Here is a 15,299-nt window from a genome sequence, read left to right on the forward strand (position 1 = left end):
ATCTCAAAATTAAAACTGAAGTACACCAATAGTACTTTACATCAAGCAGTTATCTTTAAAAATGAGTGAAAAAGGACTATTTACTTTTTTAAAAAAGGTGTCCTCTAAATACGGCATACATATAAAGTACTCTAACATCCTAGATTTTTTCAAAGCTTTTTGAGAAACACACACAAATAATTCAGATTTAGTCAATTTTATTTACAGTTTGTTTGTTTGTTTTTTACATTTCAGAGCATTACACAATTACATATTCTCATTTTCTGACCTGCAAACAGATACCTTAAACGGAAATATTAAAAAAAATGAAGTTAGATACATCCAAAATGCAACAATTACACATCTGACAATTCACAAAGTGTAATTAACTAGGACGTATCCTAAGAATTTAGGAACAACCAGTCAGGAGAAAATCTGACCAATTTCAGCAATCAATTATTTACACATTCAAAACAAAGCCTCTCTTAATCTAAAACTCCAGGCACATAGCCTGAAAGACTTCTTCAGGAAGAAAGACCAGAAGTTATGATTCACACCTATGCAGCATTAACAGCCCTTGATCTCAAATACTGAGCAACTTCTCAGCTTTGTCTTAGAGCTACAGGCATCCCTCTCAGCTTCTCAGACCTTGAAGTGTCAATATTTGTGCCCCCATGTGCATAGAAAGGCTGAGTGTTTAAGAACTGGTCACTAAGATTAAACCCCATTTAATCTGGTCTTTAGTTACATGAATTTTTCTTCCTTAAAAATTTCAGCAAGTCTCCTAATGGCATTTAAACTGGCCTATGTGGATTGGCACGTGCCTCTGAAATGTTTATGTATGCATCAAACCAATTTGCACTGGCCAGACTAAACACATTAGAGAGTATTTGAAATAATGTTTAAAGACCATTTAGACAAGGCTTACATTTCTACACTTCCCTGATGGGCCACCTAAAGAAAAAAATAAAGTATCACAGCTACTACTTTCATCCCTTGTGTTAACCCTTTGCCACACAGCAACTAGGTACATATTGGGTAGAAACTACTAAAAAATTCCCTGCAAATAAGCTGCCTTTCAGCTGAGGCTATGGCTCCTATGCATTGGGTGTTGGAGGAGTTTTTTCTTTAAAAAAAATTGTCACTTGAAAAATACTGAAATTCTCACTTTAGGCTAATTTTGATTGCATGTTCAATTTGTTTAACTTTCAAGAAACCGCTACAAATGGAACAACTTTAGTATAAAAAGAGCATTCAACCGAGTGCAACTTCTGACTTGGCAAGTCCTTCATGGTAGTTCTCTAACTAGGCTATGAATTTTGTGGAGCCTCCGGATTTCTTGCCTACCTTACTCTCCATGTTCACGTTTCAAACTGTGTCAGCAGGGCCCGAACTTCGGGAGTCAGCTGCTTAGCAGCCTTAGCTGCCTCTGTGACGGCCTTGCGGTAAAGACCCTTTCTCTTCTTATTAAAGCGCGACTGGAAGTTTTCTAAAAAGGGGGATAGTTGTGAAAGAGCAAGAATAGATGTTGTTGGGGACCCAAACCACGATATACAAGCCTCCTGTCGAACTAAAAGGCCATTATCTTTCCGGCTCACAGTTATGGTCAGAATACGGGCTGGCCACCAAGGGAAGCCATAAATCTTGGCCCAAACAATGTCCCCTACACATATGGTCCTGCCATCTGGTGTAACACACTTAGAGACTTTTTTGGAAAAGACTTTCATTTTCAAGGAATTACTGAGCTTTTTCTCTTCCTTTGAAGAGGAGGAGGAGGAAGAAGGTGCATGCATGCTGCCTGGAGGAAAATCAAAGCTTTCAGTAGAGCTACACTCAGAGTTGGTAGATTTCAAATCATCTGTGCTATCACTACTACAAACTGATGCACTGGAAGAGTCAGATTTCTTTTGATTAAGGGTCATGTAAACCGTTATATTGCTTTTGCTGCCTCTCTTGCCCAATGTCTGGTGTTCATCCTGATCAACAGTTACATGCACTTCACTTGTGTCCTGAACCTCACTGCTGGCCTCTTCAGGGCCTTTTGAGGGGCTCTGATTTTCTGAAGGGGCCTCACCTGCTGAGCGGGTGGAGGAGCAGCGAGACTGGGGCTTAGTTGCCATCTTGCCACTCCGTATTTTCTCAAGTCCTGTCTTGAGAGAAGAGTCATTTTCTTCATTCCGATATCTTTGTGGCTTTAAACGCAATCGAGGTGGGAGGGAACCTGAGCTGGTGTTCTGAAGACGCCGTGTGAAGTGGACCTTTGAATGTGCGTTTTTGGAAGAGGAGGTTGCACTCTGCTTCTTTTGTGCCTTTTCTTTGGCCATTTTCAAGACTTCACGAGCTTTTGCGTGATCCATGTTTTTGCTCTGGAGAACTTTTTTTGTATTTAACTGCGCTTTTGAAGTATTTGCTTGTGCAGAAACTTTAACTACTCTGCTTCTGCTGTGGGCAATATTTGAAACCTTGACCACAGCATTCCTTTTCTGGCTTTCATTTTGGCTTTTTCCATCCACCTTGTGGTCAGTCTTAAGTTTTTTATTCACAGTAGTCACACTCTCATTTCTTCGTTTTTTATTATCCTCATATTTTGAAGAGTCACTTGCATTGCCACCCTTTTTTATTTCCTTTTTTTCTGCAACAACACTGTTTTTGCACTTGTCACATAAGACCTGCCGGGGTCGTAGTTTGATAGCATTCATGATAGAAGTGGGTTCCTCCCTGTACATTTTACGCTTGGGCCGCTTAATTTTCCGGGGCGGAGGCTGAGGTATTGACTGGTTATATGTGTCCCTGATAAACAAAGGAGGAGGATATGGCGCTCCCTCATGAAAGAGAGGAGGTGGTTTAGAAGTCCATAGGCTTTTAGCTAAGCTTGGTTCTGATGGCTGCGTGAGAGAAGAGTCATCAGGGACTGCAGCATTAGATTCACACTTCACCTGTGCCTCATCTTGGAATGGTTTACTTTGGAGCTGCATGGCTTCAGGTTTATCCTTGTACTCCCTTTTAGGAAATATGGTCACAGGGATTCCATGGGGCCCAAACCTTGAAGAAAACAAAAGAACATTAAAGGTTTTGAGGGATCATTCACTGCATTTACTAAAAAGCATTTGAAAGCCTGTCCATGCTACATAACTGCCATTTGAAATACATGAATTCTGGGCAAAACTGAAGCATTACACCAAGCCTTATAGTAAATTTTGAAAAGGCAGAATACCAAAAACCAAGTCAGCAGAGAACATGAAGTATGTAACTTCACTTACATGCTTGTTATATTTTCAGGGATTGTTGTTAAGAAAAAGTATTACGTAGAAGAGTATTAAAAAATTTAACCTTATACTTCTAGAAAACACACGCACACAAACACTCAGCGAGTCACCCCATCAACTCTAAATCTATACAAGATTAATTTCCATACTAAGTCAACTCATGTGAGGAAGGCATCTTCAATAACTTTTACAGAGTTCTTCAATTTGTGGCACAGCACAAAAGGCTGAATTTATTCCAGATTTAAGCTGAACACACAATGTGTAAATATTGGCATTTAAGAGAATGTTATCATTCTTTATGTACAATAAATACCCACAGAAGATTAGTACTTGACCATCCGATGCATGACAACCCAAAGCTTGCTGGCCCAGTAGATTGAGTTTCTTTCAGCAAAGCTACCCTCATAATTTCAGTACTGTATAAATCCTTTCCCTCTGTTCTGCACACAATCAGTATTTTAAGATATTGCCTACCTTAGAGCAGGCAGCTCTAAGTATTCTATGATATCTGCTGCCCTATTTGACACACACATAGGACTTCTCACCGATTAAGATGACAGAAAAATCCCAGCAAGTCTTAGGCACTACTTCAGCTTTCCTGTACTAACAGACGTGGCCTGCTCAACAGGTAACCAGTACCTTCTGCAAAAGGTTATACTAAGGGAAACATTTCATCAGCCTACAAAGCATTATATTTGCTTGCTCTAGAGAGAAAAGCCATCTGATAAATACATTCATATTTCAACATGTCTTTCAAACCCTAGAATGGGGAGAAAGGGATTACAAAAGCCTGTTCAATGTTTCTTGTATCTTACACTAGAATCTGCCATCTGAGGTATCAACTTTAGCAGAGCTCTCACGAGACTGTTCAGCACCCAAGCTCTGCCTGATCCCAGCTCCAATATACACAGAAGTGTTTGGCTTACAAGAGGTTATATTTTAATGGTCTAGCTTGATGCAGTAAGAACATGACAGATGAGGTTGCAATTCAAACATTAAATCATCCATTCCAAATCACTGAACACCATTCGCGTTTATCCGACAAGACATGTGAATTAAGCCATTATCCAGGATTTGTCTTCAGGTTAACACTACCTCACAGTGCTCTTCAGCTCTTTAACTGTAGCAGCATCTTAACTGATTGAACTGAAATTTATTTGCAATCTGTGCTTGCCTCTCAACTGAAAATAACTGCTGAATACTGGTGTAGTTTCCTGCAATAAACATACAGGTTATTCAAATGCCTACATGCTCTTTTTCAAAAGAAGTTTTGAAGAAATGCGTCATCTAATGTTAGAAGATTCTTTACACTGTCACCAGCAAAAGTCTTCACTTATCTGCCCTTCTGCATATCTGATAAGCTACTTTTTACACTTAAAATTGTTATTTAAGCAAGCAACCCAAGATTAATTTACCCATCCAGCTCGCACTCTATTATAACTAATCAAAGGGCAACTCAACCATTTTCTTAATCATAAAAAGAGCAGCAATTGTACCCATGACAATTTTCAGCTAAAAAGTATCAGCATCAGCGCTATTGTTCCCCTACCACCTTTGAACTCTAAAGCCAGAGGCAAGAGCCAGGCTAGCCTCACCAGCACTGTTCTGTCCTCCTGCATCTGTCCATAAGTGTTCTTTGCCACAAAATACCCTCCCGCCCCAAAGAAGTTCATTTCTCAGGGTTGGGCCCCCTCCAGATGTCCCTCCTGACATGACTGCTACAATTAAATGCAGTCTACTGCCACTGACAGCTACAAAGAGTTACAAACATTTAGCAGCAGATACAGGCATTTCTCCAGCCCACAGTTTGGCATTAATCTATCAAAGACTCACTCATAACTAAGTTTTAAGTTCCCTAAAGTCCTAAAGTCCACCAAGCATAAACAAGTCGCTTTGCCGCAAACACTCTTCCTTCCACTAAGGATTACGAATAGGTTATTGAGCTCCACGTGGGATTTAAAGCAACAAAAAAATCACACATACACCTATCAGCTGATAATTAAATTCACAACATTTTCAGTGTTACTTGCATCAAGAACTTCAGCTTCTTTTACAGCAAAAAGATCTCTATCCCATCTTTTGCCACCTGATAAAGATTACAGGAGCTGGGAAAACTGGTGTACAAACTGAAAACAAGAACTCCTAGAGGGAGAGAACTCTGCTGCGAAAATTTAAACCCCAGATGAACGCCAGGACTATGATATTTAAAGGGCAAACTCCATACAGAAGTATATCACTTACACTTCTTTTTCTCTAAGGAATTGTATTTCCTAGTTGTTTACAAGACACGTCCATAGCCCAATACATAAGCCTTTCTTCTAGAGGACAATTATACCGACTTGATGTTAGGACATGAAGCATTATTAGCAATGATCTGAGAAGAAATAAGACAGAAGACTGTAAAGAGATTCTTCAGAAGCATTCCATTCAAGTACTTCATCTCTTCTAGATTTTTCTTCTAGTGCCTCACAAGCAAAGTCAGCATGATCAGCACTCAAAACACATAGAAGAGCCTAATGGAAAGCTCCACACATGACTGATACAATTATGTCATTTAAGATCATTAATGTATCTCAGACTATCTTTTCCATCAAGAATCTCTAATACAGATCTTTTCATTCAATGACTTCTGTAATATACAAGTGAAAAAGTTGACAAACAGGACAGCTGAAGTGGAATTTTTGTATAAGACACAAACCTGCTGTAGTAAGACAAAACCAATCCATAACAAATCTTTGAGGCTATGGCCTGTCTCACAAGAGGTACTGTTTTAACAAATGAGCTAGAATCTGCTGACCCTGTCTACCTTAAAAATCTGTAAGATTACAGAACATTCACAGCTACTGCCTGGTACCGGTTATGTAAGAGTATAGGAAGACCATTCGTGTAAGTTCTGCATCAATATGTAAAGACTTGACTAGCAAATACATAGTTCATCTGAAACAAGACAAATTGGGCATGCCCAGAGACTGAATATTACTTCCAACAGCTGACTGCATCTTTTCTTTGGCCCCATCCAATAGCAGGTTACATCCCTAAACATTCAGTTTTTACATGACTGTTGATTCCTCCTTGGTAAATTTCTCCAGCCATGTAACTTGGAAGAATTAAATGAAAATTAAAGAGAGAACAACGGCAGAAAGACCTAAGAAAAGAGAAAATGACACAGAACAGTGTACAAAGACAGAAAGAAGAATGACAGAGAAAACAGACAATGGCTTATTTTCTTACTAGAAGAAACAGAATGAATATGTGACCAAAACAAACCTATTCAAGACAAGGCATTGACAGAGCACCTGAATGAAGTTGAATACTTACTGAATATACAATATGCAATGTGAGTTTCAAGCCCTATTTTCATACCTCTGGACCTTGAAGACAAGTGCTTTCTGTACAATAATGATTTCTGTTACACCAGCTACACATTAGAAACATCTGTGAGTAGCACACGTACATAGGTCACACATAAGAGTTGCAAGACCTAGTCAGTCAGTGCTGACTAGGGAGTAGTAGATCACCTCTTAAAAGAGGTGCTACATCAGTGAGATAACTACCTATATGTATTTCTTATGTCGCATGCTTGAATGCCACAAGGAATTGCCTTGTCTTTGTTCTAAGAAGTGACATTTTTTGAAATATAACCTGTCCTTACTACAACAATATTTTTGTCCAGAAAAGACTGTTCTTGAAAAGACATGCTACAGTTACAATTTGCTTAAATCAATTTGTGCATAAGTGCCAGTTGTTCATTGTACAGGCAGATAGTACGTTATATTTATAGCTCTGTTTTAGAATATTACTTGATGGAATAAAGCAATTCTTTGATGGAGGTTCTGAAACCAAACCGTTAGAAAAAAAAAAAGTAAGAAACAGGCATTAAAACCATAATCAAGGCATTTCTGGAAAGCACTGCACTGCTGCTTCATACCTATTCAAAATTAGAAACAGTTTTCCATGGTGCCAAGCATCCTCCCTCATAAAACTGTCCTGTCTCTTTTTGCTCTGAAAAAGTACTTCTAGAAGAAAATACAGATACAGCCCATTGTAAGAAATATACCTCCAAGGAGGTTTAAAAGTAACCAGAGTAATCAGTAGGATCTAATCATATTTCTACTATATATTTATACACACACATATATATGCATTGAAGGCAAATAATAAATAGCAACAGGAAAAGCAGGGACTACATTTAAAAAATAAAAGTAACAGGGTAAAAAAGAGACCCCTTCTAACAGTCTGGGGATCTTTACACAAAGAAAACCTATCAATTGGCTAGGGTACGCAGAGATAGAAATATGATTTTAAAAGTCAAGTTTTACTTCCTGAGTTTGTCAACCACAGGTTAACTAATACATAGCCATGGCATCTTTTGTAGTTAGTTAAAAGATGGTTTTGATATCAAACCTAGAAGTCTGTTACTTACAGCCATATAAATTTGGATGCTAGATATATAAATCTTGGTACTTCAAGCAAGGTAAGAACACTTCTTTCATACTTAAATCCTACAGTAGAATTACTACAATGAATACATATCACTATGCAGTTCGTATGCAAAGCAGAGGACCGTTGAAAAGTATTTTTAAAATAAGCATGAGATAAGGAACAAATCCCAGCTAAATTGGCAACTACACATACATAAATTTCTAAACAATATATCTTGGGGCAGAGAGTATCTACTTCAAATGTAAAGTCTTATGTTCTCATCTTTAATCTCCAATGAATCAATTTTACTTCTCCAAAAGAAAAAAAAAAAAAGGAAAGAATTGTAAAAGCACATTGTTCTGCCAAGAGCCACAGAAGGGGTTCAGAAGCACATGTATTTCATATTTGTCTGCAAGCACTGAGTCGATGTCAACAAAACACACTAACTTCCTGTGTTAAGTCAAGTCTGTTTGAAATGATAATGGTGAAGATGAGAGCTTTCATAAAGTCAGACTATGGTAAACTGTGATTACCTTTTAATGTGTTGCTCTTATTTGCTCAGTATCATCCTTACAGGAAAAATTGATTCAATTGTTTCTTATATCTCATGGATAAAGGCTCAAAGACTGAATGCTGGGAATATAATACTGTGTTTAAGTAAGGGTAGTGCTAAGTATATTTGCTTCATGCGTATATCCAAACTGCAGGTTTAAATTATAATATCCAGTGTAATAAACAATTAGATCGTAGTTATTTCAACACAAAGTATTTCCTAACTCCTGAAAATAATCTGTATCCAAGATGCAGATTATGCAGTGATATTGGTAATACAGGATTTAGTTGGTGTGATACAGCATGTTACAGAACACGTTGGTTTTAGTGGCAGGCACCTTATCAAAAAAAGCATATGCATAAGCCAAGTTATCAGCTGAAAGGTTTACTCACCTCCCAAGCAATATAAGAGAAAAACAGGGTATGCATAGAAATGAGCTTGAAAGAGCATCTCAAGATAGCCAGTTAGAAGTATTCAAGGTAGGAATGACTTAAATCAGATGCTAACTACTATCATCCTACTGCAATCACTACACAAATAGAAACCAGCTAATGATTACAAACAATATGCAAATATACCAAAGGCTATATTAACTTACAGCACACCTCCCCATAAAGTTACAAGTCCTTTCAAAGACTTCAACTTCCATGAAACTGGATCACAGAAGTCCATGCAGTCAGGATGCTGATGCAGACTTTGAAGAATTAGCCTCTGTAGAGACAGAACAATCTCTAAGTTGACAAGCCTGAAGGGTACTCAGATGGTTCTTAATTACTCCTTCCCTCCCCCCAAAAGGAGAAAGGCACCTTTCACGTTTTCATTGGAAAGAATCTACATGTGAATTCCCAGAATTTCCTTCATTTCTCTGTAACTTTACGAGTTCTATCAAGGATGCAAAAGTACTTATTTTAAAGATAGTGTGTTTTAAGTTTAGGCTTCCTGCTAACTACTGCAATTGTACTGACGTGTTTGTAAGGCTGAATGTCCATTGAAACTCAAGTTATCTTTTAATTTTTACAGCTGTTGTCACTGTTAGTTACACACATGGTTTCCATTTTAAAGTGGATGCTTTACTGATATATTTGGACATGTTACAAAATGACAAAGCTTTATGATAAGTTATCTTTAATATACACTTCCAGATTACCCATATAACAGTCAAACCCAAGAAATGTGGAAGGGAGTATGATTTATTAATGGAGGAACTTTAAATCAGTTTGGTGTCTAGATGTACAAGTTTCATCAGTCCCATAGAAACATAAGAAAATAAGTCATTTAAAGTATATTGAAAACTTCACTGACTCTCAATACTTTGAGCTCTCAAAATCCTCTGGCTCTCAATACTTCAAGCTAAGTCAAGCTGCCCTCAGAAAACAATGTAACTCAAGCAGAAATACATAATTTCAATACAGGAAAGCATACTGTGAGAAGAAATGACAGTTCAGCCTTTATCCAGTGCATCGGAGTCCAATAAAGACCAGTCATAGACTACAAATACTTTAAGGAATGGAAGTTGGAGACACGATCCACAGACACCCTACATACCAGGGAGATTAAGGCTCACTGCTTTGAGAAGGGGCAGGGGACAGAAATTTCATACTTTTGTACTCACTCAAAGCCAGAAGGGGTTTGGAAAGTCTGTCTGTTCAGTTTAAGCAGCACTTGTTAACATATTTTATACCTACGCTAACAGCCCCCTAAAAGCTGGTCCAGTTCTGTCAGCCATTTTTACTTTCTACATGGAAATACAGAACGGGTAAGCCTTTCAAAAAGCACTTGAGAAGTGACCACAAATAAGGCTCAGTAAAGTTTTGGATGTAGATAGAGATGCAAGAGAAGCTATATTCATACACAACAGTTGAAGCATTACAGAATCATAGAAAAATTTAGGTTGGAAGCAATACTACAAGGTCCTCTGATCCAATCCTGTGCTCTGAAGCTAAATCTGACACTCTACTTTCTGATTGACAGGTTATGTTGAATAGTATGTGTAATTTATGCTCTTAACTACACACACTCACATCAGAGCTCTGCTTCTAATGTTCTAGGGATAAAGCAAATGCCAGAGAAATCTTAAGGGCATTCCTTAAATGCTAGCATTCCACTAAGCCCATTCACACTTCTGAGAAACAACAAAAGAGAATAGGGGATGATTTTTAGGAACATCTTGCAAACTGGGTATAAATTTACCAAGGAAAAAAAAAAAAAAAAAAAAAGTAAAACCCACAACCCCAAGTAACACAGACATTTCTCCACTGCTGAGAATACCAGTACTTCCATAGAGCTTAAACTTTCCCTTGCCAAGAAAGAACAACAGTCCCTATTTATTAAATTAGCAGGGAAAGAGAACTCAGAGCACAGACAAACGCACCACATCTTTTTCCAGGTAACACTTCTGCTGCTTCTTCCTCACATCACATCCTGAATCTTCCACAACTTGGAGTAGCTTTTTTGCCCCCTCCACTTCCCTTGGCACATAGAGTTACAATACACTAGACTCACCCTGCAGAGTTAATGTCAACAAAGTGTCAGTGTATGTAGACTGCAAGTTTCAAGAAGTGTTAAATATAAACGTGTTATATTTTTAAATCACTTTTCAGATTGAGACAACACAAAGTAGGGAATGTATGCAATTGTTCACTTAACCTTATTATTTTGCAGTAGAAAGTCCAATGAATAAATCAGAAGAAGCACAGGATTTGAGAGTCTCCAAGAAAGATTGCTATAAATGAAAAATACTACTAAGATTATCAGAATTTGAACCTATCTATAACAGTTTATTTTCATCTTAGATTAAATGCATGCCTTGCAGGAAGTCTTTCTTTCTCTTCCACAATCAAACCCCAATTAAGATGTCATTTTAAACACCTGTCTTCTAGCAATAAACTGAGCATCTTTTGGCTATCTACAGCTTTTTGGTAACAAAACAACCCTTTGCTCTTCTCCCACTGCCTCCTCTCCCAGGAGCTGCAACGTTCACATGCAAGTCAGAGGGAAAATAGCTTAGAGAAAAAGACAGTGGTTTGCATTGTTGGTAGACCTGAGCGGTGTCAGGAGTTGGACTTGATCCTTATCGGCCCCTTCCAACTTGGAATATTCTGTGATTCTAGAAGTGTCAATCACAAGTATAGGATGAGAAGCAAACTTTTAGTCAAGTGATAAAGCCATACAAAGCCCAAGTCCTGGCTGATGGCTACACAACAGAATATAAATTTAATTCTCTTCACCTGTCCCCCAGCACTTAGTTTTTAGAAAGGCAGGAGGGGAACAGTGCAGAATTAGTTACCTCTCTCCAGAAAGAACAACCTAAAACTAGAACTTTTTAATCCTACGCTTTCAGATTTATAGATGCTGTTCACATCAGTTATTTCCTTCTGTACATTTCCTCCAGGTGCAGAGCAAGATTTACAGTAATTCTAAGCCAGCAGGTGGCATTAACATCTCATATACCCTAAGCAAACAGAGCTAGTCAAATGCTGGATACAAGAAGATTAAAAGCCCTATCTAGGCCTAACAAGTACTTTTCAATGAAAATTTGAACAATGGCATGGAAAATTAACTACGTTCTTGCACGAAGCCTTCCAGTATTTGCTTTGACAAACCAACTCAATCGCCTTCCCCTGCCTGATGGCTGGCTGCGCTTCCTGCCTCTTCTATCAGCACAGCTCCATCGTGTCCCTGCCAAGGAACCCACATCAGAACCTCATCATGCAAGGCAATAAGGCACTTACATGTTATTGCCGCTGCTGTTATTATCTCTTAACAGTAGGATCACATTTTTAACTTGTACTGTAGGCCTTCAGAGTAAAAAAAAAAAAAAAAAAAAAAAAGGAGGTATGTCCCTAGTGAAAGGATGATTTACTGTATAAGATATTGATCTGGGATTGACAGACATGGCTTCCTTTTTCAAACTTCCAGTGCAGCAGCAGACAGGTTGATCTTCAGTACATCACACTGCCATCAGTAAAGGCAGAGAGATTACTTCCTTACCTCAAATAAAGGTGAGAGGAAAGTCCACTGAACACTGAGGTACCCATATCCTTGTGTTACGGACTCCTAAATGAACATCCCATTCATGGTGGGCAGGGGGTAAAGGGGAACAGAAGGAAATCAAACCTTTAATACACCATTAAATTCATATCAAGGTCCACGATATTAAAACGTGAAGTCAAAACATCATTTTAACAATGGAAACAGAATTGGGAAAAAAAAATAAATGAGACAGTTTTGCTTTTCTCCAAAATTTAGAAGATGCTTTGAAAAGGCAAAAGAATTCAGTAGACAGTTTTTTTCTAAATATTCATTAAAAGGTACTCTTCATGGTGCTGTATAGAACAAGCACCTTCGTTGCCATGAAGAAAAAAGCAGAAATTAAGATCCAAAAAGGACCAGGAATTATTTTCTTCTGAAAATATAACGAAAACAGTATTAGCTTGTGTAGTGAACACATCAGCTACTTTCTGAAGTTATTAAACGAGTGTATTTCAATACCAAATTTCATGTTTACTCAACGAGAACTCTCCTACAGAGGCCTTCCGATACTGCTCTACAGGAAACAAAATTTGCATTAGGAAAGTTTATAAGATGTACTTGGATGACCTAGGGGAGACATCTATCCCTAAACACCCCTCTTGCATACTAGAAATCCCACCGTTTTCATGTAAATTTATGCTGAAATTGAGGTGGTTTTGATTTAACCTCTAATTTCACCTTGTGAGTTCCCATATAACAAGTGCCCTTGAAGTAAGCCCAGGATCATACAGATGAAGAGGAAGAAATAAAGAGTTCAACTTCAAGAGTATCTGGGAGAAATAGTACAAGCTTTCACATGCCACTTTCCCCAGTCCTTATGATGAAGGCTTTCCCCAGGGCCTGCACTTCAAAACAGCGGAAATTGAGACGCATGCTTCCACCAAAGCCACAATGCAGAAGCAGCAGGGCGTTTACCTGCCACAGGTGACCTTTAATGCACAGGGCTGCAGTAGATCTGCTGCATGAGAAAAGGATCGTCAGTGCACAACAAAACCTCAGGCAAGTAAGGGATGTTTGTGTTCAATACATGTATAAAAAGATATAATCTCTTTTAGGAGTAAAGGAGCAGACATCTCATTTTGCTTCTTCACAAGCACAGATCCCTAGAAGTACAGAAGCACGTGCTCAGTCACCTCCCTAACCAAGGTAATAATGTGATTTTGCTGTGTACCAGACCTTCAGACCTACAAAAGAACAGATGTTAACTAGCATTATAACCTAACTCCTCCTGGCCTTCTTTGGGGCATTCAGTATTTCACACTGCAAAAGAATACAGACTGCAGATCATATTTGAGTAATTGGCTTTGAAAAGACAAATTGTGATTTGAAATGCAAAGTTACCAATGACTTACACATTTAAAACTTACTTCCATGACTTTATCCATCACTTAGGTTTCAGAAAAGACCTGTTTCACAAAGCAATCAAGATGCTAGGTCCAGGACAAAAGTGCTGGTCACTAATAGCTTTCTTTTAGAAAACACTGTCAATACTGTTATTACAGAAATTATTAAACAGATGATGGTAATAAGACACACACGTGCAGTCTAAATTTTGACAAAATCTAGATTTTCCACATTACAGTTCTTTTTAAAATAACCCTGGTCAAATTCACTTTTCTCCCACGTAGTTGCATAGCATTTGTATGTTCATAAACAAAACAGGAACAGAGATTTTTCACCTGTAAATAGCAGTTGGTGTTTATAAATATAGACTCACAATGATAACTTGTGGCATTCCAAGAGCCCTCTGCTACAGGAAGTCAATACAAAACCAAAACCCAGACCTTGCAATCTGATGAGTTACTTTGAAAGAATACCAATTCCCAAAACGAGATAAAATAAAAACCCTAAACTTCACCCCGTTCTCTGCACACAAGGAGCAATTAACATTAATAACCACACTTCAGGACCGTAACAGCCTGGCTTGGAAACCACTATTCTAGGAAAAAACAGGTAGTGCAATTAAGGTTACCTAGGCAATGGTACACACGAGCCAAGGAGGGGAAGCACTGCAGAGCTCCAGGTCTGGCAGCCGGCGTGGATGCACGCCCACCTCTGCAGCTCGGGGCTTTCCCCCCCCCCCGAGCAGGGGGATCCCGAGTGCTCGCCCCCTTCCCGGAGCAACGGTGCCCAGCTCCCACCAGGGGACGGTGCTGAGGGCCCCCGGAGGGGGGGCGGGCTCCGCATGGCTCCGGCCTCCTGGGGAGGCAGGGGAGGAGGGGGAAGAGGACGAAGAGGCGGCTCAGGCCGGCTCCCCCGGGAGATCTCACCTTTTCGAGAGGTCCATGAGGACCCCGGAGAAGAGCTTCTCCCCCAGCCGGAACGAGACCACCAGGGCGTCCTCGATGATGTGATCCAGGGTGACTCGCACCTCCGAGCCGGGCAGCAGCGGAGCCTCCGCCTCCCCTTCGCCGGGAGCCCCGGCCACCGGCGACTCGGGCTCGGCAGCAGCGGCGGCGGCAGCAGCAGCAGCATCCGGCTCCTCCTCCTCCGGCCGGGACGGCTCCTCCCCGGGCTCCGGCTTCGCGGAGCCCCCAGTAGCCGGCGGGCAGGGCTGCGGCTCCTCCTCGGGAAGATCGGGGCTGCCCAGCAGGCGGCGGGCAGGGCTCGGGCTCCGGGCTGGGCGCTCCCGCAGCTCAGCCCGGGCCGAAGCAGCCGCCGCCAGCACCGCCTCCGGGGCGGCGGGCGGAGGAGGCGGCGGCTCTCCTCCGGCCTCTGCCGCCTCCGCCTCCCGCCTCCCGGCCGGGCTCCGCGCGGGCTGCGGCTCCTCGGCCTCACCGGGAGCAACCTTGCCGCCGCCGTCGGCCTCCTCCCCGTCGGGCACCGCCGACTCCACGGCCTCGGTGACGGCGGCAGAGGGGTCCGCGCCGGCCTCGCTGCCCGGGATGGGCTCCAGCTCGGGCTCGGCATCGCCGGCCCCGCCGTCGCCCGGCACCGCCGCAGTCGCCGCCGCCTCCGCAGCCGTGGCCGCCATTTTGTGTGCTGCCTCCCTCCAGCAGCGGGATCGATAGCTGCGGCCTTCCCCCGCCCGCCTGGGAGGGAGGGCC

At 40.8% G+C, this 15,299-nt stretch overlaps 1 protein-coding gene across 2 annotated transcripts in view; it reads right to left on the reverse strand.

Annotated features, from left to right (window-relative positions):
* Window positions 1-15,243, reverse strand: part of PWWP2A (PWWP domain containing 2A) — a 29,765-nt gene extending 14,522 nt beyond the window's left edge. The window contains exons 1-2 of one of the 2 annotated variants that reach the window (XM_032197141.1): window positions 14,523-14,597; window positions 2,054-3,021 (exon numbers count right to left, since the gene is read on the reverse strand). In XM_032197141.1, the coding sequence (XP_032053032.1) occupies window positions 2,054-3,021; window positions 14,523-14,539 (985 nt within the window). In that variant the 5' untranslated portion in view covers window positions 14,540-14,597. Of the gene's footprint in view, window positions 1-216; window positions 3,022-14,522 lie in introns of those variants that run through there. The other variant, XM_032197140.1, reaches the window with a different exon arrangement.
* Between the last annotated feature and the right edge of the window lie 56 nt (window positions 15,244-15,299).

The sequence above is a fragment of the Aythya fuligula genome, chromosome 14 (assembly GCF_009819795.1).
Source record: "Aythya fuligula isolate bAytFul2 chromosome 14, bAytFul2.pri, whole genome shotgun sequence".
NCBI classification, from domain to species: domain Eukaryota; kingdom Metazoa; phylum Chordata; class Aves; order Anseriformes; family Anatidae; genus Aythya; species Aythya fuligula.